This window comes from Penicillium nucicola (assembly GCF_028828085.1).
Source record: "Penicillium nucicola strain IBT 29836 chromosome Unknown utg000015l, whole genome shotgun sequence".
Classification (NCBI taxonomy): domain Eukaryota; kingdom Fungi; phylum Ascomycota; class Eurotiomycetes; order Eurotiales; family Aspergillaceae; genus Penicillium; species Penicillium nucicola.
This window is the reverse complement of record NW_026643139.1, coordinates 37,061-57,981: the sequence shown is the minus strand read 5'-3', so window position 1 is coordinate 57,981 and position 20,921 is coordinate 37,061. Positions and strand designations below refer to the sequence as shown.

Genomic DNA, 20,921 nt, shown 5'->3' with positions numbered 1-20,921 from the left:
AGTAAAATAATCGAAATATTGCTTGACAACGGTACAGATATCGCTTGTCTATACACCGTCAATGCGAAACCAAATCAGGGTCGCAGTGATCAATAGCTATGGTATGTGATATTTAGACAAATATAACTTGGTATCTCCTCCGAGGAATACTAGATGATACTGTGCTGTAGCTTTGAAAATCCCTTCATTCCTAAAAAATGCTTCTAGTCCAATCGAGATGGAATGGAAAGATCGATTTGTTCTGAGACCTTATATCTGATGCTGAGTTGTCCCGATGTCGTGACAAATTGGCCAGTGCCAACAAAAACACGATCTTTGAGGTCCTCATCTTGGAACTTGAAGTTCGCAGCTAAAAAACGATGTCAGCGATACGTATGCATCACCTCGAAGCACACACTTACTAGGGTTGCCGAATTCGGTTTCCTTTTCCTCTGGAAATGTACCTTCCAAAATGCTTCTTACGTGCTCATCAATCGCAACAATGCCATTCCAGCTCAAAGAAATCTAACTCAAGTCAGCAATTTTGCGCCAAGGCCGTTTCGACTCGTATCATACCTCCCTATCCTCGTTATTGTCCCCATCCTTGACCCTGCCATTTGTGTCAGCGTAGCCCAACCACGCGAACTCAATTGAAAACTCTAGTCCCTCATAGCTTACATTGCTGTAGCGGAGACATTGAGTAGCAATTTGCCTTCAGCCAATGTCGCTTCATCCTCTCCGCGAATTGAGTTGGATCTCAACCACCGGGGGAAGAAGCCTCCCTCCGGCTCAATAGAGCCCCCGATTATTTCCTTCACATAGGATGATTCCGTTAGCTAAGGACTGTGACGAATAAAGTCGACGTACAAAGATCAAGCCTTTCTCTGACTTTTTTTCTCTCCAATTATCACCTGCTCTTGTAAGCCCAAGGCTAACTCTAGGTGAATGAATTATGTCTATACTTACTTCAATCGTAAAAGCGACTTTGTCTTCGGAAAAAAGTAGGTCTCCCATTTTGAATGTGAAAGGATAAAACTATCAACAGCATGGTGTGAGACTTTTTACTCACCTTTAAATACTCAACCGTTTATTCAACCGTTTATCCAATAATTGTGAGATATTGTGTGACATGATGTAACAAGAGTCTGGGATTCAGAATCTTCTCAGTACTATATGGGTTTTCGCCGAAGAGATGGAGCTAACCATTGCTCGAGAGTTGATGCACTCCAACATCTAGGCACCTCTCCTTGATTTCAAATCGATTTTATCCTCTACGAAGAGAATCCACGGACGCATACACGATGAGCATAAGAAAAGCTAACATAGACGTCATTACAGTAGCCCCTGGCCCATGCGCAACCAGAGGCCCGCATCATCGGGTCCACACAACATTCTCATGCCCCCTTCTCCGTAGCCATCCAATGCGTCGGTGTTTTCCGCCACACCGTCCTAGGGGACCATTATATCCACCCCCTCGTCAAAGCTTTCCTCCCGGCCCAGATCTGCGGGTCAGCCAGCATGAATCAATCAGGGGCTAATCCCGATGGACAGTACGATATAGATTGGATCTCATATTACCATTTATTAGATTACTTCTTCAGACAAGAACTAGCTATAATTTGAAAGGGAACGGGCCTATTTGGAAACATAGTACGTTTTAAATCTAACGTTAGCTATAATCAACGCACTCGGGAGCCCCTTATGCCAAACGAAAGAGAGTTGGTCACAATCGACCACGTGGGATATAGCTACTTCAATAGTTAACGTGCATCCCTCTGCAACCGCTTCCCACCCTCACCGCTCATAGTGAAAGTACTTTAGAAGACGCGTAAATAAAGGACAACACGATTGAGTCAAATTATAATAAAAGCATTCCATGATGTAATAGATACCACGCCGAGAAATGCCTAGAGCTGATAGTAATTTTCATTCAAACTGGAAAGGGCATATAACGAGATATTGATAATATTCTTGCGATCTTTTTTACCATCGTTTGACGCCATTAGGTAGAATTAATTTGGCGCTTCTTCCAAAGTATCTTCGTTACGAGTGGTTGGGGCGGGAAACGGTTACGGAAAGATGCACGTTGATTGATCTCCATGACGCTTTCTGTAAATTTGTAGCTTCTTCCAACCACGCAAGTTGCATTTTGAAGTTGACCTCGATACTGGTGGAGCAGGCGTCGAAAGGTATTTTGATTTGGGGACTTGTTGATCTTTTTCTTCAAATATAGCGAGGAGACGGATGGCCGCGGTGAAATCATCCCCCACGAAGAGTCAGATCGTCGTTCCTTGTCATTTTTTATCATATGATTCATGGGATTCTTTTAGTCTGTCTCCGATCCAATTATAGAGAAGTGAAAGCCGGGTGCGAATAGGTGGGGCAGTTTATTTGTATATTTCCAAATACAAATAGATTCGCATATTTCGTGGCAATAGTGTCAATTTCAATGATGGCGAAAGAAATATTCATCTCCTAAAAACCCGTTTGCTTTGCTGAGACTCTACCACCGCCTTAGCGACGTTTTATTCCATCGACTATGAAAAGATTTATTTCTATCTGAACATGCTCATCTAGATCTCTTGACGGAGCTAATGTTGTGTCGAAAGCAAGAATGGTCATAGTTGGATCAATTCTAGCGTCTGCCGGTTGAAACTAAGTCTTTTTGTCCGCTGAATTATTTGGAATTGAAGAGGTCCCACTGTATGGGTGGGTGGTTCTTGAAACTCATATTTGAGGTGTGATAAATGCGGGAACCTACACCGACGGCCTTTATGTATCAGTCACGCAAGGTTTCAAATGGCAGACTACACGGCATTACTGATCCGTGAAACCACAAAGATATGACTCTAGAGAAGCGAAGTAATTACGGCAGTTCTAGCTATTTCCAAATCATAATTCACTAGCACTGAAGCTTCACACAAGAGAGTACTCTCCAACTAGCAGGTCAACGTGATAATTTGGTTATCAATACTTGCAACATAATGATGGACGAAGCTCATGTTTCAGCACAACAGCCACCTGTTTACAATGACTGAAAACCTTTATTTTGTTGCTCTGGTCTGTGTAGCTATGACTAATTGCGATAGGTATAGGCTTTCATTTACCATTTACGGACCATGTTTCCAAAATATGTGTCCATAACTAAGTCTAGCTCCATCCTTGCTCATCAATTTTCCCTGCGTCTACATGGGTTCAAGGAACGTTCAAATACATTGCTCAGTGCACATTTGAATTTATTGTTCTGTATTTTATATTTAGTTGTGAATGACAGAATGAAGTGAGCTTGGCTTGCAAAGCACGGGCACTTCACTCCTAGAGACTCTTATTATTCCGTAACATTGGACGGTTTTGAATGATTTGGCATTAGCTTGGAGCGGTAAATTGAGTTAGTTGGCAGATCTCATTGCAAACGCCATGAGAATGATGGTTTCAATATCAAGAGTATGTCGTCAACTGCCTTGCGGTCCGAGAATGCATACAGGGCAACGCGACGAATAATACTCTTGGTGGTTCTTCTAATGCTGCATCATTTCATCTGGTCACAGTATAAGCTTTCGGGGCCAGAGACCGACCATATCGGAAGATCCAGAAGGTATCAAAGCTCCCTAGCTGTTGCTTCTGTTCTGCATGGACTTGAGAGAAGGACCCCCCGTAGGATATGTAAACCTCGAGATAGCCCACAGCAGGTACCCTCGGTTCAGTCCATGACGATTCGCTTCCGCTCGGCTCATAAGCTTTCTTGTTGGAATGATGATGGGACAAGAACTCAGCAAGGGGACGGACGGATGAGGGTCACGCTCATACCATTTACTAACGGAGCTAGTCTGTGCGGTCGGAGAGTTATTGCGATGATGTTCATGACTCGGACAGTCTGAGCCTCAAGAAGGGTAGTATAGATTTACAGCGTGAAAATTTACATAGTCCTTTTTCTCTTTCTTAGTACCCGTTCTGGGTTTCCAGGCTTTAATGCCTCACGCAGAAGGCGCAGCGACTGTACTAGGTCTCGCACTGCTTGAAGACGGCTGGACAGCACTTTTTTGAGCAATGAGCTACAGTTTTCAGAAAGGCCTTGAACGGAGAAAATGGGGTACATAGCATAAAATTCTGTATATGGGTGCTGTGTACATCTCCAGGGGAGCATGTGCCCTTCAAAGCATCCAGGCCGTTTGATTGTTCTCCTGATAACCGATTTAATCGCTGGTCGAGAATGCCAAAAACTAAAGGAATAGCGCACAAGCCTGTCAGCTTGGGCAACGGATGGGTTCTAGGCGAGAATGATTCAAACTAACGTTTGATCCCGGAGCGATGACTGGTAGCGCTAGAAGGGTCCCAAAGACATCGAAAGAATACCATCTCCAGATCCAAATCTTCGTGGATGAACTTCAAACAGTTCTCCAAAGTCATCCACTATAGCTCCCAGTAAGCCAGATGCCTTTGTATACCTTTCACTGAACCTCTCGTGTTGAATAATCCGCTGCGGTCGCCTCCATTAACATGGAAGGATAACGTGAAACCGCGACGGCAAATAGGTCGTGCGCATGTTCCCAGAGCGCCCTTCATGATGCATGATAATCTTTCCGCTGTGAGAATCAGTAACAACAACCAAAGTGACAGGGGGGATTCCACTACCAGCTTCACATTCTCTGTTGATCAAAGCGATGTGCGATACTTGATGTTTCCGCTGTTTCTCTTTCTCCTGTCTATGTTTGTTCGACCCCTTTCGATATACCTTGCGAAGCTTTCTCCTTGTATTTTAGAGTGTCACCGAAATTCTACATTCAGTAAGATTTGAAGCAGTCGCTTTGATAAGTGAAAAATAACACTACGACCATCTTCGAAGATGCAGGGCCGATAAGTGGGATATTGAAAGCTTGAGCGGAATGAACACAATCACCCAGCTTTGGGTGCCACTCGGATTGTTGTCTAAGTAGTAATATAAGTGTCCTAGCGAGACTGAAGCCAGTTTTTTGAGACTCGAAGAGAAAAAGTTGAGGTGAGTTTTCTTGATCCTCATGGTTTGTACATTAGAAGGTCTATAGTTATACAACGAGTATTGTCTAATAGCCCTAATCTTGCCTTTTTTGACTGTAAGTGGCTCAGCGCCTAGCGGCATTGCCACCACTTCGCGATGACTTTATCAAATCAACGCTCAACCCGATTTAAGTCCTTGCTATGTTATGCCAACTAAAAATTGCTTGTTAACGCTGTATATTTCAAAAACATCGTCTACACTACAAGTCGTTCCAGTCACACCGCGACGACGAATCAGGAAGCTCAGAGCGATAAGATTGTGAAGGTTCATGGAAAGTGGTACATCTGTTCTCTCAAGAACCCAGCGACAGGACTGCTTCACTAAGGATCGGTATCCGACTTTCACATTGTTATCGTCGTTTCTTGGACCTGAGGTTGTGTCTATGCTTCGCAGTTACTAAAAGTTTCATTTCTTTCTTCTTTGACTGGACCGCCCGATTGATCACCATCACGAGACTTGTTGGGTCAGCTTGGTCATGCTGAGTGTGTTGGAACACCAATATATCTTCTGTCTGGAAGAACCGGTTGATGTTAGTCGCCCCGGTTCTACTTGGGTCTAGCTCAACGATACGTAGACTTCTGTTGAAGAAATTGCCTGCCTTGCTTCGTTGCCAAAAATGCCGTACTAGGAATGGTTTGAAACTGTCTTTCGCTCGACAGTTGACACGCTTTACCTCTGTACCATTGAGTTCTACAATGAAGGCAAACGTACTCATCCTTACTCTGGCTCTGCAACGCGAGGTCATTGGCAACGCCCGTTGGAGAGAGAACTGGGGTTCAGCGTTATCAGTGTCCACAATTGGGAGATTGTGCGTAACGTGGTTATGCATTTCATGAAGCAGTTCCGGGTATGGGAGCTCGGAAGTCTTCATAGTCATCATGGTTTTACGGTTTGACAGAGCCCCTGGACTGCCATTGGTGCAATATGGTGCTTGATTTTCGCCATTAGCTCTTTGTCGATAGCATACATGCTGCATTTCTCCTTCGTTTGAGCTGAACTTGTGCTCATGCTGGTCCGATGGGGGGTATTCTGGCCCTCTTTGTAATAAAAACGAGGCCATTACTTCAGCGTTGGCTGCTGGGGATAGCGCGGAATTCACCGGGCATGGTAGGTCATTCAAGATGTACTCGACGTCCGAGGATTTTTTGGGACTGCTTTGCAATGTATTCGCTTTTTCAACATGTTCCGGATCAGGTACGGCTTCCAACAGCTTTGTACAGGCCCTGAATTGCGGAGAAACTGGCTCGGTCGAATTGTGCTCACTCTGAGACAGCCTCGACCTTTGAAGAAATGCAGTCACCATTTCAGTAGTAGCCTCTGCTTGTAGCCCATACACTTGACGACGGTTCATTTCCGTTTGTCGCATTGGTCGTCGAAATGCCCTGGCGATTGTTGCATTCACCGGCCGCGCCGCTTGGTTCTTTATGCAGAGCCGTTTGTTCGTCTCATATTGCGGTATTTCTGGATTCCGTCGCTTTCCATGGTCCTTGTTAGGCTGTAAGGAAGCTGACGGGGTCTCAACACATTCTAGAGCCGGTCCAGTCTTCGAGCTTTCTGAAGAGTTTGAGCATTGCTGAGAAACGGGCTCGGTCGAACTGCGCTCACTCTGTGGCGCCCTCGATCTCTTAAGAAAGGCTTTCATCTCCTCAGTAGCAGCCTCTTCTTGCAGCCCATACACTTGACGACGGTTCATTTCCATTTGTCTCGTTGGTTGTTCAAATGCCCTGGCTGCTGTTGCATTCACCGGCCGCGCCGCTTGGTTCTCTATGCAGGGCCTTTTGTTCCTCTTGAATTTTGATAATCTCGATTTCCATCGCTTTCCATAAGCCTTGTAAGGCCTTGTGGAGTCCGATGGAGTCTCTACAGAGTTTCGAACAGGGGAAGTTCTCGAGGGGTTCGAAGGCTCTCTGCGTTGCCGAGAAACGGGCTCGGTCGAGCTGCGCTCACTCTGTGGCTCCCTCGAAGTCTTGAGAAACGCTTTCATCTCCTCAGTCGCAGCCTTTGCTTGCAGCCCGTACACATGCTTTTTGCCTAATACAGTCCGTCCCCTAGTGACCTCTATGCAGGGCCTTTTGTTCGTCTTGAATTTCCATAAATTTGATTTCCATCGCTTTCCATGAGTCTTGTAAGTCTCTTGAGTGGTTTTTGAGTTCTCGCTATATTCTCGAATGGCTCTAGTTCTCAAAGGCTCCAAAGGGTTCCTATCCTGCCGAGAAATGGGCTCGGTCGAGTTCTTCTCGCTTTGGAGCACCGTTGATCCCTGGCTAAATCTTACCATCTCCTCAACCATAGCCAAGGCTTTGGGTCCGTATACTTCATAGTCTTTGGCTTCGGCTCGTGTCCTTGTTTGTGGAAGCATTGTCCTGGTTGGGGTTTTACTCAAACGAGCTGCAGCGGAAATTTCGATGCAAGGTCTTTTGCTCATATAACTTGCTCTGGATTTTCGACGCTTCGTATCGCTCCTGTAAATTCGCTGAGAAGCATTGTGCTCCTCCGGATACCAGCTTTCTGGAGCTGCAAGCCCACTGACCGAACGCCTCATTCTAGCCCACGTAGTCATTCCATTGCCTTCTGGTACACCGTTGAATTGTGTTTGCTCTGCAGCTTGAGGCGCTGTAGGAATGACGGCTTCAACATGTATGTCCAAAGAAGCCAATTTAGGCGAGTTCCCGACCAAACCATCAACGGGGGTCATGATGTATTTACTACCTGCGTTTTCCGCGTCTCCTACAGATGGTTGTTGCCACTTGGAATGGGTCACGGCGTCCATCCCATCTACTTGGCGACCCGACTGGGGCACTTGACTTGGTCGTAATGCCCCATCCTGGACAACCTGCCCTTGCGGTAAACACCGAGCTGTAGTCTTGGTTTGGAACTGCCCACTATTTTTTGGATTATGGAAGTCTTCCTTGCGTTCCGGAGCGGGAGTCCATCCCTCGTTTCCTACAGGTCCCGGCGTGGTTGGGAGAATTTCCATGCTGTCTCGGCGCCGCAACCGCGTTCTTAGGGAGGTATTGCAAACCACAGGATCGGGATTGGAGGCTAGATCAAGAGATTTTGCGCAAATTGCTTGCTTTTGCCCCGGCGGAGCGCTTTGGGATCTCACGGGTAAGAAGCCCCGTCCTTCTGCAGTCAAGGGTCTCTTCTTCGCTGGCGGGGCCGGCCTCGCTTCATGAGTTGCGTTTGCCTCCCCAAGGACAGTGTGAGGTACAGATCCTGTGATTGCTGGCTCATCTTCTCCCGGAAATGCTAAAAGAAGTGTCAGTCATCTATGGTAGATTCGTCGACAGCAAGAGCTAATATACCTTTTTCCCCGACGGAAACTACAGGTGAACTGATTTCCGTTCTAACGGGGCTGGTTATTATTGCATTGGGCAACAGTAAGGCATCCGGCTCAGTTCCTTCAAACTCGCACTCCAGGTCTCCAGAATTGACGACATCTGTATCATTCATTTGCCCCTCGTCCTCGCTATAGGGCTCCGCTGCAAAAAGGCTCATGCTATTTCGATAATGCTCATCGTCCCCAAGTGATGGTGCTGAAATGGGACTTCCCATTTCTATGCTCTCGTACAGCTCCCATTGACACGTTGCCTCGTTATTTTCCTTCTCTTCGCTCTCTCGTCCTGCTCTTCTTTCTTGGAGATACACTTGCTGTCTCTGTCCCGCCTCTTCTGCTTTATCTAGTGCGCACAGACTGTGCCCACCTGTTATTTGGGCTGTTAGCCTGTCTTGATCCGTCGTCTTTTCTATTGACTTATCTGCTGTAGGTGGCTGATCCGGTTCGGCCCGTATTTGTGCAAGCTGAAGGGGCCAAGATGTTGGACTGGTAGTGACGATGGTCTGCGTCCATCCACGGTGGTCATTCGGAATATTTCTGCCGTTTGTCGTTGTATTTTCAGCTATAACCCGGCCTTCAGTCTCTACCTCCGAGTTCAGCGGCCAAATATGCTTAGAATCTGGGTCACTAATACCCAGTGGATTTTGGGAATCAGTAGAATCCCCTTCTGCCGCTGGCAGGAGGCTCAGTGAGGCTAATGCACCGTTCCTTTCCTGAGCATGGTCCGGAACCTCAATAGGAATGGAGTTCAAATGTCGAATAGAACAGTTACCTCCCACATGAGTCGGCATGGAAACTTCCCGATTGCATGAAGAGCTTCTATGGAATTGCCATTCTCCTACTCCGCACTGCTTATGGCCAGAGTAAGCACTTGTAAGACTTTCAAGGCTTTCAAAATCATCATCACTGGTCTCAACAAATACAGAAGGCGGCTTGCTGGTGTCTCTGGCCGTTGGAATGTATTCTTCTGATCTTTCAAGTGGAGTAGAAGGTATCACTAGGCTCGGCTCGCGCCAATCCCGATTGCATGAAGAGCTTCTGTAAGATTGACATTCTCCTACTCCGCACTGCTTATGGCCAGAGCAAGCACTTGTAGGACTTTCAAGGCTTTCAAAATCATCATCACTGGCCTCAACAAATACAGAAGGCGGCTTGCTGGCGTCTCTGGCCGTTGGAATGTATTCTTCTGATTTTTCAAGTGGAGTAGAAGGTATCACTAGGCTCGGCGCGCGCCAATCATCGTCGGGAGGAGAAACAATTTCACTAGCATCCTGTCCACGAGGTGATACACTCGACAGAGACGGGTAATTGACTTCAGAATATCTTGCTGTGGGAGGGCTGAGACGGGTGACTTCGCTTGTGGGTGAGGGTTCGGCATAAGTAGACGGACGAAAAGGATGCCCGAAAAAGGCGCGGTATATACATGCCAATTCTACTAGCGTTGTAACGCCCTTCAGCTTTCGGGCATTTTGCGCTGATTCAGTCCCAATTGTCTCAGCTAGGTCAAAAAATAGATATTTTTTTGCGCTGTTTGACCTCTCGGACCATCGATTTCCCTTTTGCCCTAGTCTCTGTTTAACTGTGACGGTCGGAAGGTCTGCCCAGTTGGAAGGGTGTAACATCACACCTCGATTCACCTCACAAGCCACATAATCGGCTGCGCGTGTTTCTATCAGGTTCGAGGAAAATCCTAAGCGCTTCGCAGTATAGGCGAGATGACACTTATCTACCTGAGTCCCCTCTCTCATCACGAACAACCAGAGTTGACGACAACTTAACTCTTGACGCTCTTCGAAGGGAGCACGTATAGACCGCCAACCATTAATGGTTTGAATATAATACTCATCATCGAGGTTCATTTCTGCAGTGTAAAGTCGTCTCAACTCCATTTCCAGAGGCGTGGAACAGCCATGACCGCGCTTCACTTGCTTTTTTCCGAGTTCGAGTAGTTCCCTCATACAAATTGAGATATTTTCCAGGAAAACCATGTGCGCCCCAAACAATTTCATCGATGGAATCATGCAATTGGATTTGGATTGGAGAATAGTTTCCTTCAAACTCATTCGCCACGCTTCACTGAATCCTTCGAGGACTGTCGGGTGGGAGAAAAAATCGTGCATTTCCCCATATTCATCCTCTGACACTCCAGGCATCATGCCCTGTAAGGTCTCGAATACTTCGGATGGAATGTCGCTTGTTTGTAATATTTCAAACCCATCCATCTCAGCTTGCGTTTGCGCCACTACCTCGCTCCAAAAACCGAAAACATAATCCACAAGGTATTTCTTGATTGACTAGTTCAACATCAGAATCCAGAAGTTGCCTAATGAGAGAGCGAATACACTAACTACTTCGCATAGCGTTGCGTGGTAGGTTTTGATGCTGCCTAGTTGTAAAGCGTACGCCATCGCTGGAAACGACAGTAGCACCTTGTCAAATGCACCTGAAAGAGTGTCACATTTCGAGAGCACTTTCAGGTTCCGTTGCTTGCCGTCGCTGAGAATGCTCTTAAGCCTTGTGTTTTCTCTTCTCTCGAAGTTTTCCGATCCTCGGATTGCGGGATAAAGCCTGCCAGAGTTCGGCGTGATCTGGTGAAGATAGCCCTTCAAAAGCACATCGCGTTTTGCTCCAACAATGTCTGGTGAGTGTGATTGATTAACAACTTTTAAGCTTACTAGATATATGAACAGGTACTCACCATCGAGAACAATGTGTACAATTCCAAATCCAGTACAGCCTCGCAGACGGTTCGAATTCTTGAACGCTTTGATGCGGGACTGACCGTCCAAGCATAGCAGTTCACCCTTTCCGAATATTAAAGTCGGTATTTCCTGGCCATTATCTCGACTGCAGCTTTGCGTCTCTGCTTTCTGGAGCGCTTCTTTGGAGACCATAACAATAGGAGCATGTACGACTTTGTCCAGCTCACCTTCATGTTGTTCCAATTTCTTTTTCCAAATTTCAACGTCGCGTTTAAGCAAGAACTTCCTTTTCTCTGGATGAAAACTAATCAAATCATATTGCACAAGAGCAGGACCTTCATACTCTGACCAACCGGCAATCTGAAGATGCCTCATCCTGCTTTCTTCTAAGCGTATTCCACAAAGCAAGGTATTAGTATATTCTTTGCATCTAAATTTGGGTGATATCTTGCCTTACGTTTTAACAGACTATCCATTCTTAGAACATCCACAGCTTTCATCTACGTAATCAAACCGTCACAGTCGCATCTCGATAGCATAGCCTATCTCCATATCTCATGCCATATACAATGTCTTGATACCGGCTGCACTGATCACAATGTTGTCTTCGGTGCTTTTCAACACATGAGACATTATAGCACCCTATATCCACCCAACTTATAAAATATATCGGTCTATGGAAAACAATAGACCCCAACGGCTAGACGTAGTATGACACCCGAAAAATCTTAGTCTAAGTTACTTTGCGGTGATCACGCATTCTGCCAAGAGATTGATTCTCACGCAGGCCTTCAGAAATGATATCATGCATTTATGTATAATTGTATTGTTGTATCAGATATTATCTCTTGATAGATCTAATCAAACTTCACCTTGGATGTGCTTCTCACCACTGGGAACTCAAGTAGAAGGCACAGGGGATTTATACCAGAAAGAATTCCTTTGCCGGTATATTTTCTAATTGCCAGTAAGCATATCTGACCTTTGCCACATTCATCTTTATCAAGAAACCCCTTGTAAACAGGCTTGTGGAAGAGACTTATAATGACATCTATCTAGTGTTTCTTTCATGGTTCAACTTGAAATCTCTTTCCGATTACGGCTCTTATTTTTGTTTTATTCACTTTTTGTGTTCCTTGCAGGAATTCAAGCTTAATAGCACCTGTACTGCACAACTTGGGTCATTCTGGTCAAGAAACTCCAATATTCTATGTTCGAGGCACGCTCTGGTATGACGGACCACTGTGTTAGTGTTCAATTGTATCGGCGTGCTCATATATGCTGGACATACCGTGTCTTTATCATCAGTAATTTTGGCTAAGCAGGGGAAAAAAGTATAGAAGATACAGGAGTGCAGAGGAAAATGGCAATCCCTGTATCTTATGCCGTATACCCTTTCAGTCCGCTATCATAATAATATGCCTATGCCAGTGCTGCTTCCTCGACATTCAGACTGTCTGCTGCTCTCTTCTTGCTATTCGCCTGTCATTCCGCCTCGCCTACGTAGCCCTAATCTACACCAATACTTTCGCGTGCCTCCAGCACTTTCTTTTACTTCTATGCTTTTATTCTACAACTTTGGGCCTTCCACGTTCACTGCTGCCTTTCAAGAATTTCCGTATCCAAATATGTTACTCGTTTTACTATCTGTGCTCTGTAAAAATTACCGTCTCCATTGTATACCGCCACGTCTTTGTTATTCTTCATTCTCATATGCCCTGATGCCCCGCCTGCCATACACGGCAAGGTTACCTAACCCCCCCCCCCTATACAATTCTCTCCTTCCATTCCCGACTCGCTCCGCTCTTATGGCCTTATCTTTGGAGCAGAGCTATCAATGCTCCTCATGCAAACGACCTTGGCAGCCGCTGCTATATAAAACGTGCGACGCCTGCCGCCAGAAGGGCCATCATCACTGGCGCCGTCGTCATCCACTTGCAGTCGCTAAGGCACCGGGCTCCACGTCTATACAATCTATCGGACATTCTGTTGGTCTAGCCTCCTCTTCTCGGCGTGCTCTCTGCTCTCAATGCTATCGCCCGTGGCAATCTCCGCGGTATAAAACGTGCGATACCTGTCGCCAGAGCTGTCGCCAGAAATATCGCGGTCTCTTGGTATCCGCTACCGCTACCGAAATGGTCTCTCCAGGGCCTTCTGATACCGCGAGGGACGGATTTCCCCGGCATGTTTCATCAAGCGCGAACGTGACACGCCGCCTTCACCCGCTTCCACAACCCCGTGCGAAAAGGCAAAGGATCTTAGATCCACAAGCACCCAATGACAGTTTGGATAAGGCACTTGGCTTTTTGCATAATGAATACGAACGTCATGCAGCCGCTACTCAATCTTTCCTGCCAGAAATTACACCTTCTGTCATACGAAAGTCGATTTCCAGTTATGAAGAAATGACCTCAAATGCTTCGAAAAGATCGGTGTGTGCTTCTTGTGGTAAGCTCGTACCAGATGCTGATATTGTTCCTGTTGATGATGGTGATCCTTTGCTCTTACCTCTCGGGAGTGCTCTCGATCGCTGTGGTCAGCGTGAGCGCACCTGGAATGTGTGCTTATCCTGCCACAAAGCCCTTATTCGAGGGGTTACCCCTAAGTTCTCTGCAAAGAATCTCGTCAACGTGACTCTCTGCCAGGACTACCCGTCTGTACTAGACGACCTCACTCTGACTGAGGAGTGCGTCATTGCAAGATGCCACCCTCTGGGAGTCATTGTAAAATTGCGTCCAGGGGGCCGGCGATCTTCTATCAGCCATCGTGCGCTGCGAGGTCATTTTATTGTCATTCCACAGGACCCGGGTCCGCTGCTTCAAATTCTGCCAAGCCCACAGTTGAGATTGGATAGCCTGATCAAGGTTTTCTGGTTAGGTGATCGACCACCAACGTATGAGGACCTAAGTCCATTTCTTGTTATACGTAGAGTCAAAGTTCTCGCTGCGTTGCAATATCTCGTTCGACACAATCATCTGTATCAGACATTGACCATTAATCAATCGATGATAGACAACTGGAGTGATGAGTTCATCCCACCGGAGCTGCAGGATAATATTATCCACCTTGACAAGTCCGACCATCAGGAACGTGAAGGGTACACGGTTGACCTAGCACAGGGTAACTACGAGAATGATCTCCAAGCAGCACAAAATGAAAGTGTTGATTCCAACGACTGTGGCCTCTTCCTGACTGGTTCCGTTTCTACTGACATCAATGGAGAGCGCCAGAACTCTGACTTGCGCATGTTGCACACCTTACTTAATGTGGTTGGCAGCGGATCCCATCCATCCGAACAAGATTTGGAAAGGCCCAATCCTGTACAGGAATGCCCTACAGCCGGTCAAAGAATCCCAGTAGTCTCTTACAGGACTCATGGCCAAGTTGCATTGATGAATCATTGGTCAGATCCTTATTATTTTACTGCTGCGTTTCCCACCTTATTTCCAATGGGAGTCGGAGGCCACCTAGACGAGCGCAATATCCCAGTGTCCCTGAGTGCTCTTGCTGAATGGGCTTTGAGTCACCACAGCAGAAGGTAAACGAATGATATGAAGTATTGTTCGACCTCGCTGACGCCTATAGGTTCGCCCGCCACAAAACTTTTATGTACCTATTATTTGATATCTTGCAGCTCCGAAGATCGTCACTTGGCAACGCATTTCTGGTAAAACGACGCTATTGGAGATCGGCGGCACACGACATCGCTTCTTTGACGGTGGCCCAACTTCAAAATGCCGCCCAAGAGATAAAGGCTGGCCAGACCGTCGAAGACCCTGTCATTCGACGGCTTCAACAACACATTGTAACCATTGGCATGCATGTTCCTGGATCATTCTCGCAAAAGCTGAGGATGCGGTCTGAGATTCGGGGGTTAATTGTCCGATATGGAATGCCCGCCTTTTGGATCACAATTAACCCCTCGGACTTGCGAAATCCTCTAGTTCTCATGCTCGCTGGTGTGGATGTCCCGGGAGATAATGTCAGCGCTGCAAATGCCGCGATCCGTGACGCTGTAGCTACCTCCAACCCGGTTGCTGTTGCTGATTTCTTTCATTGTGTCTGCCAAGCGATCCTGCGTGGCCTCCTGGCCACTAACTGCAACCACGTCGGAGTCCTTGGAAATCTTTCGAATCATTATGGGGTTGTGGAAACCAATGGTCGAGGGATGCTACATATGCATGCGCTCCTCTGGGTCAGAGGCAACCTTGCCTTTACCTCTTTACGGGACCGCCTTCTCAAAGATAGCGAGTTCGCTGCTCGTATGATTCGCTACCTTGAGGCGACCATCGTGGAAGGCATCGATGAGGACGTTCCATATAATCCAGAGGTAAGCCTTCCTAGCACGCCACCTTCTGCCAAGGAGCGAGAAACCGACGCCGAGTTCTTTCTGGGCTTGTCGTACGACAGCAACGCTGTGGCGCGCAGAACACAGATGCATTCCAGACATCATCTTTCGACCTGCTTCAAATATCGACAACGAGGCTCAGGTAAAGAGACTTGTCGTTTCGGCATGCCCCGTGATCTACTTCCCGTCTCCAAAGTGGACGAGTTTGGCTTGATTCACCTCGCTCGGAATCATGCGTGGACTAACCCCTGGAACCCCGCCATTGCTAGCTGCCTTCGTTCTAATCATGATGTCTCTTGGATTCCCACAGTCTCCAAATCCTTGTCTCTGCTTTACTACATCACCAATTATGCCACAAAAGACGACGTCTCCCCGTGGCAGATGGTGGCAAAAGCTGCCTTGTTGAAACAGCGCATTGAAAGGGCAGAGACTTCTGAATTACCAACCAGAACCGACCTGAGACTTCGAGAGAAGGGCTTGGACAATTTTGCGCTACGCTGCTTCAATACCCTCTCACACGATCGGGAAGTCAGTGGCGTCCAGGTGGCAAGTACCTTGCTCAACCTGCCAACTCACTACACGGTCAGCTATAACTTCATCCGCATCAATCTGTGGTGGCTAAGGCGATATATACGTGACCTAATCCAACCTGTCAGCATTGACGTCGGCGAATCTTCTGACCCTATAGCTGAAGGACCATGCACCTATGAAGCCGGCGCCACTGCCCCTGTCAGCGTCTTTGACAACTATAAATTGCGTGGGCAGCAGCTTGCGTGTCTGACACTCTTCGAGTACTGTATGCTAGTACGGATTACGAATGTACGAGATGCGATCGCAGACGATGTTGACTTTGACTCGTCGCACCCTCAAAGCAATACCCATGTGCAACGTCTGGCTCGCACCTCATCTCAGGTCGCCACCGTCACCTTTAACGGACAGATAACTGAATTCCAAGCCTCAGAGGACGCCGTTCCCGGGGGCCATTGCAAGACGGCCGCAAACATGAATGACTTGGCGGAGATCTTACTGGGGTTATTCGTTCCATGGTGCCAGCTGCCAGCGCTTTTTCAAAAGCACGCCAATGCTGTGCCGACGAAACGCGACGCTTGCTCCCGAATATGGAAAACTGTAGAGCCAACCCTCGTGTCGCATCTCCGAACGTTTGCAGCGAATGTTGAACTCCTACGTAAGTCCAGAGAAGACAGTTACGCTGACGCAAAGCTTCGACAAGCACCCATCCCAGTTGATAGCTTATTCGACCGCGATATTGATGAGCTCGAAATCGACAATGTTGATTCTGATCTTGACGACTCCTTTATGAATCTGGATGATAGTGTTAGCATCGAGACTCTAATTCAAAGCTTTCGCTCTTTTGAGAGAGTGAAATGGATTCGGAATTTGGGGGGGGGGGGGTTGAAGTATATCTAAGTGGGTCTTGATTCTATTTAGCCTTCCATCATTGTTAAGCGGTTGAATTTATCTAGTAATGGTTAAAGACAATGGTGTATAAATAAGTCAAATTATGAGGCTATATCAGGATGATACCTAGACGGTTATAAAAGGAACAACAGTCCGCCTTGGCAATTTTGATTTTCTTTTCTTTGTATATCTAACATGCCTGGCAATGACCTTTATGAACGAAAGTCAGATCACACATATTCAAGACCCAAGACCGTGTTGCAAGTGTACTGCCTACGTACATGCACTAGTCCGCAAAGTTGATAGTGAGAGGGGGACCGAATGGATGGAGCTTACTGGGAATGGAAAGGGTGTCGTTTTTTTAATCAATTCACAGGAAAAAGATCTTATCAACATTGCGAATGCACTTTTTCAATATATTTCTTACGAACCCGATGATGTACAATGTTTGAAATCGCTAACTTCCTCCAAACTGAAACCTTCACAGCAAATAAAAGATTTCACCACAGAGATCAACAGAGCTACGCAGAAATATGAAAAAGGACGCGACAAGGACACACTTCGTTTTACTATATTTGATATATTACTACGCCTGCTTCGGACGTCGCCTAAGTCTAAGCAGGCTAGTCGGACCTATTGGCGCTATGACGTAATTATTTCTGTGTTGATGATTGTTGCCTGGCTTGGAGCGTGGTAGATCCACAGGCTACTGTACCGGATAGCAAAGTACTCGACGAGGCTTAAATGTCGTATTTCCGAGAGGAGGTGACTCAGAACCACTCTCAATCAGTGATTGTTCGAGACGCTTGTCCGAGTCGCTTGTTCGGGGCTCGATTCGGGCGGCGGTCGAAGGAGCTGGGTCTTTTGGCTTGGATCGGTTAAAATGTAGGAGGAAGTACTGAGAACTTTTAGTCACTCAAGACTGATCAAGAGGTTGTAATAGAAAATAGATGAGTGGAGGACAGTGGTTGAAAATATGCCATGGTGTGAGAACTGTCCGCTTGGCTCTGATGCTACAATAAAGAGCCTCACCTGTAGGAAAAGGTATGGTAGAAAAGGTACAGTAGCATGTCCCGGAAACCGTGGTGGCTGTTATGACCCCTGTGGTCGAATAGTAGAGCCTGGCTTGCTCCTCTTTTTCTCTAGGGCCGTATTATCTCTCTAATCACTTTGATCGTCTCATCCAAATATCACGGGCTTGTTCTCAGCCTCTCAAGATATGAGCGAGCATAGGAAGCTGTCTGTTTTCGGCAATAGGAAGGGATATAATCTGAACATGTTTCCTGCTTGACCTCAGCGGATGATGGCTGAATGCGTTGTTATGGTGGACATGTATGTAGATAAATGCAATGGCTCAAAAATGACGCTTCATAAATAATCTAGTTGTGTGGCTAGTATGATGCTCCACAATCATGTTCCAGGCAAAGAAAGGCTGTCTACTTGGCTTTAGCCTATATTGGATTATAGTACAGTATATGAACTCAAGACACATCAATTGACTTCGATTGCTCAGCTTGGCCCCGAAACTTACCATCGGCTGCTCCTGGCTCCTACAGAAGACTTGAGGGTATCATACTGGACACCTTTCCCTAAGCAACGCAATATACTATTGTGTCCACATCAACGGCATCTTTGTTCGTCAAAAGGGAGGGTCCAGATGTTTTGGTTGTCTCAGCGTAGATGACACATTCTGAATACATAAGGCAGCAGCTAGAAGTCTTATGGATGAAGTCAATGGAGCTTCATATGACTGGGTTCTGCGCGCTACACTATTCATATCGACTGGGGACAAGTCGATGCTTTTCGGGAGAACGCTCATACGTATCTCTCCGGTAGTGTTGTTTTGAGGGCCCCCTGCAAGATGGAATCTCACACCACGATTTTTTGGCCAACAATACATTCTATATCCATGTGATCTTTCGTGTTCGCCCGTAAAGTTGATGTGGTTGGCTCGTGATGCAGTCTCAAGTCAGCGGCTAGCTTACTGCCTATAAGTCTGTGACTAGCCCTTCCATAACGTCAAATTATTCATCTTTCGAGCATCCGTGATTCGTATGAACTTAAAAAGCAGACAAACGATTAAGGCTTAGTAAACAATAGTACGCTATAAGTTGCCCTGCATTTGCAAAGATAGCTGGCAGGCGTGGAATGACAGACTAGATTATCAATTTCGTTCAGTGACCAGAGTGTCGGGTGACAGCTTGCTTGTGCCTGAAGCTATAACGAAATCTCGTCCCCAAGAAAGGCCTGAAACGTACTAACCAGACTTGCTCGGGGGTATGGATGAAGCGAACCACTAGCGAGGTATTACGCTGTCTGGTAATGAGAAATCCAGCATCGCAAGGCCTCTCTGATCGCGCCTCGGGCTTTGTGAGTTGAAAGTCTTGAGCCCCTTCCAAAATGAAGATGTCGAGACAATCTCCGAAAACATTGAGCTGACGTCAGATAAGAAACCAATCATGAATTCCGGGCCAAATTAGCCCCCGTATGCTCCGGTGCAACATAGAGGTGTCTGTACAGATTCGTAATTTTAAATACAAGAGATATCTGGTGTAATATGTTCCCTGAACGCTGACAACGAGTGCCTATTCGAAAGGTAAAGCAGGATGTTTGTATAGACCTAACTGCAGGATAAAGATACAGTAATGTGCCTGCTGTAGATCATCGTTATATCTTGACGCCTTTTGCGTCAATCAGCACCTAATGAGATACAGATGATTGAAGCCATCTTGTAGCCAGTGAGCCAGACATCAGCGATTTGTACATTGCTTCTCGGCGACCTTACCAAATCTGTCCCATCAGACTCTGATAGAGTACGTCAAGCAACTTCATCACTAGATGTCCAAGCTGGTCTGCAGGAAGGTCACCAATTTCAGAAGGCTTCTCTGTAAAGAAGCTAGCCTGAACCTGGGCTGGCCCAGACTTGATGAGCTGCCTTTCCCTGGATCTTTCACATTCTATTAGCAATGGAATAAAGGCGGTAGGCAAAGACATACAGCTTCGAGCTCCAGCGATTTTTGATCCCGATCAAGGTGAACGTTCCTAGGTACCACACAATTGCCCAAGGACTGCTGATGTGACTGACAGAGATGGTTGCAGCCCCGAACACAGCCAAAGTGTAGGCCATGGGGTCATTGATATTATCTTTCAGATGATCAGAAGTTCCCATGATGCCGATAATGAAAAGGATGACCCGCGTATAGATGAATCCGTGAAGAGGCATCATAGCATCATGGTAGTCCATCGGGCCTTCGCTGAGATAGGCTCGCACTATGAGTGCAATTCGCATGTACGAGCCAGCTTGATATGAAGGTCCTGTTACTGCGTGAGCGTCCACGTTGCAAGTAGGAGAGGGTTGCTCCTGGTGAGGTCTCACGGGTATACTGGGGATGTCCATTCGGCAGCTTGTCGACCAATATCAAAGATGTGACAGAATGCACAAGACACGCGACAACGGCTGCCAATGAGCATTGCAAATCGCTGTAGTACATAATTAGCTCCAGCGTACCGGAGACTATGTGTGGTCGCAGGGCTACGTTATATTAGCTCGCACCATTCCAGAATATTCGCCAGTCATACCTTTGTGAGGCCGTCGATAGACCTTTCCTCCATTGAAACAATGATAGACCGCAAATACGACATAGAGAGAAAGGATCAATGCATCCGATTCGTTTGTGTGAGTTCGTGTGGTAACTTGATGGCATTAGACGACGTGAAGGTGCTTAGGATGTGGTTACAACTCACAGTGAAGAAATTCCTTCGAGGAGCCGATCATAGCAATGAGGCGCCGTTGGTCTACATAGGGCAAATCGCCCATCAGTAAAGGCATGTCTGTCTTCTGTCTTTTCAGAGAAAGCTAGAAAGTACATTGTAACAGGAGCGAGCCCCGTGCCCTTTTTTATACATAGTTGCTGTTTTGAAAGTGAGGGGAAAAGACTCAAAGATCCGTTCTATGAGTCAAATGACATCAGAGAGCCATGAGAAAAGAGAAGAAAAGGAAAAGCTGACTTTTCAAGAACCACCAATAGATTGCGACATACGGGTGAGTGAAAAAAAGAAAGAAAGCGGGAAAAAAAAAAAAAAAAAAAACGGAGTAATTAG

The 20,921-nt window shown here is 46.6% G+C and overlaps 4 protein-coding genes across 4 annotated transcripts; 1 reads left to right on the top strand and 3 right to left on the bottom strand.

The window, feature by feature from the left end:
* Window positions 1–203: 203 nt before the first annotated feature.
* Window positions 204–993, bottom strand: N7511_011547 (uncharacterized protein; the record flags this gene model as incomplete). The annotated part of the gene is made up of 5 exons (XM_057133924.1): window positions 204–349; window positions 402–504; window positions 556–589; window positions 658–815; window positions 946–993. The coding sequence occupies 5 exons, from the start codon at window positions 991–993 to the stop codon at window positions 204–206; spliced, it is 489 nt and encodes a 162-aa protein (XP_056978427.1).
* A 4,905-nt stretch (window positions 994–5,898) lies between these two features.
* N7511_011546 (uncharacterized protein) lies at window positions 5,899–11,428 on the bottom strand (the record flags this gene model as incomplete). Its single annotated transcript, XM_057133923.1, has 5 exons — window positions 5,899–5,922; window positions 5,982–8,263; window positions 8,320–10,645; window positions 10,700–10,989; window positions 11,050–11,428. 5 exons carry the CDS (start codon window positions 11,426–11,428, stop codon window positions 5,899–5,901), a joined length of 5,301 nt encoding a protein of 1,766 aa, XP_056978426.1.
* Window positions 11,429–13,188: 1,760 nt separating this feature from the next.
* N7511_011545 (uncharacterized protein) lies at window positions 13,189–16,829 on the top strand (the record flags this gene model as incomplete). Its single annotated transcript, XM_057133922.1, has 2 exons — window positions 13,189–14,591; window positions 14,639–16,829. 2 exons carry the CDS (start codon window positions 13,189–13,191, stop codon window positions 16,827–16,829), a joined length of 3,594 nt encoding a protein of 1,197 aa, XP_056978425.1.
* A 2,772-nt stretch (window positions 16,830–19,601) lies between these two features.
* On the bottom strand, window positions 19,602–20,462 carry N7511_011544 (uncharacterized protein; the record flags this gene model as incomplete). Its single annotated transcript, XM_057133921.1, has 3 exons — window positions 19,602–19,761; window positions 19,817–20,181; window positions 20,400–20,462. The coding sequence occupies 3 exons, from the start codon at window positions 20,460–20,462 to the stop codon at window positions 19,602–19,604; spliced, it is 588 nt and encodes a 195-aa protein (XP_056978424.1).
* Between the last annotated feature and the right edge of the window lie 459 nt (window positions 20,463–20,921).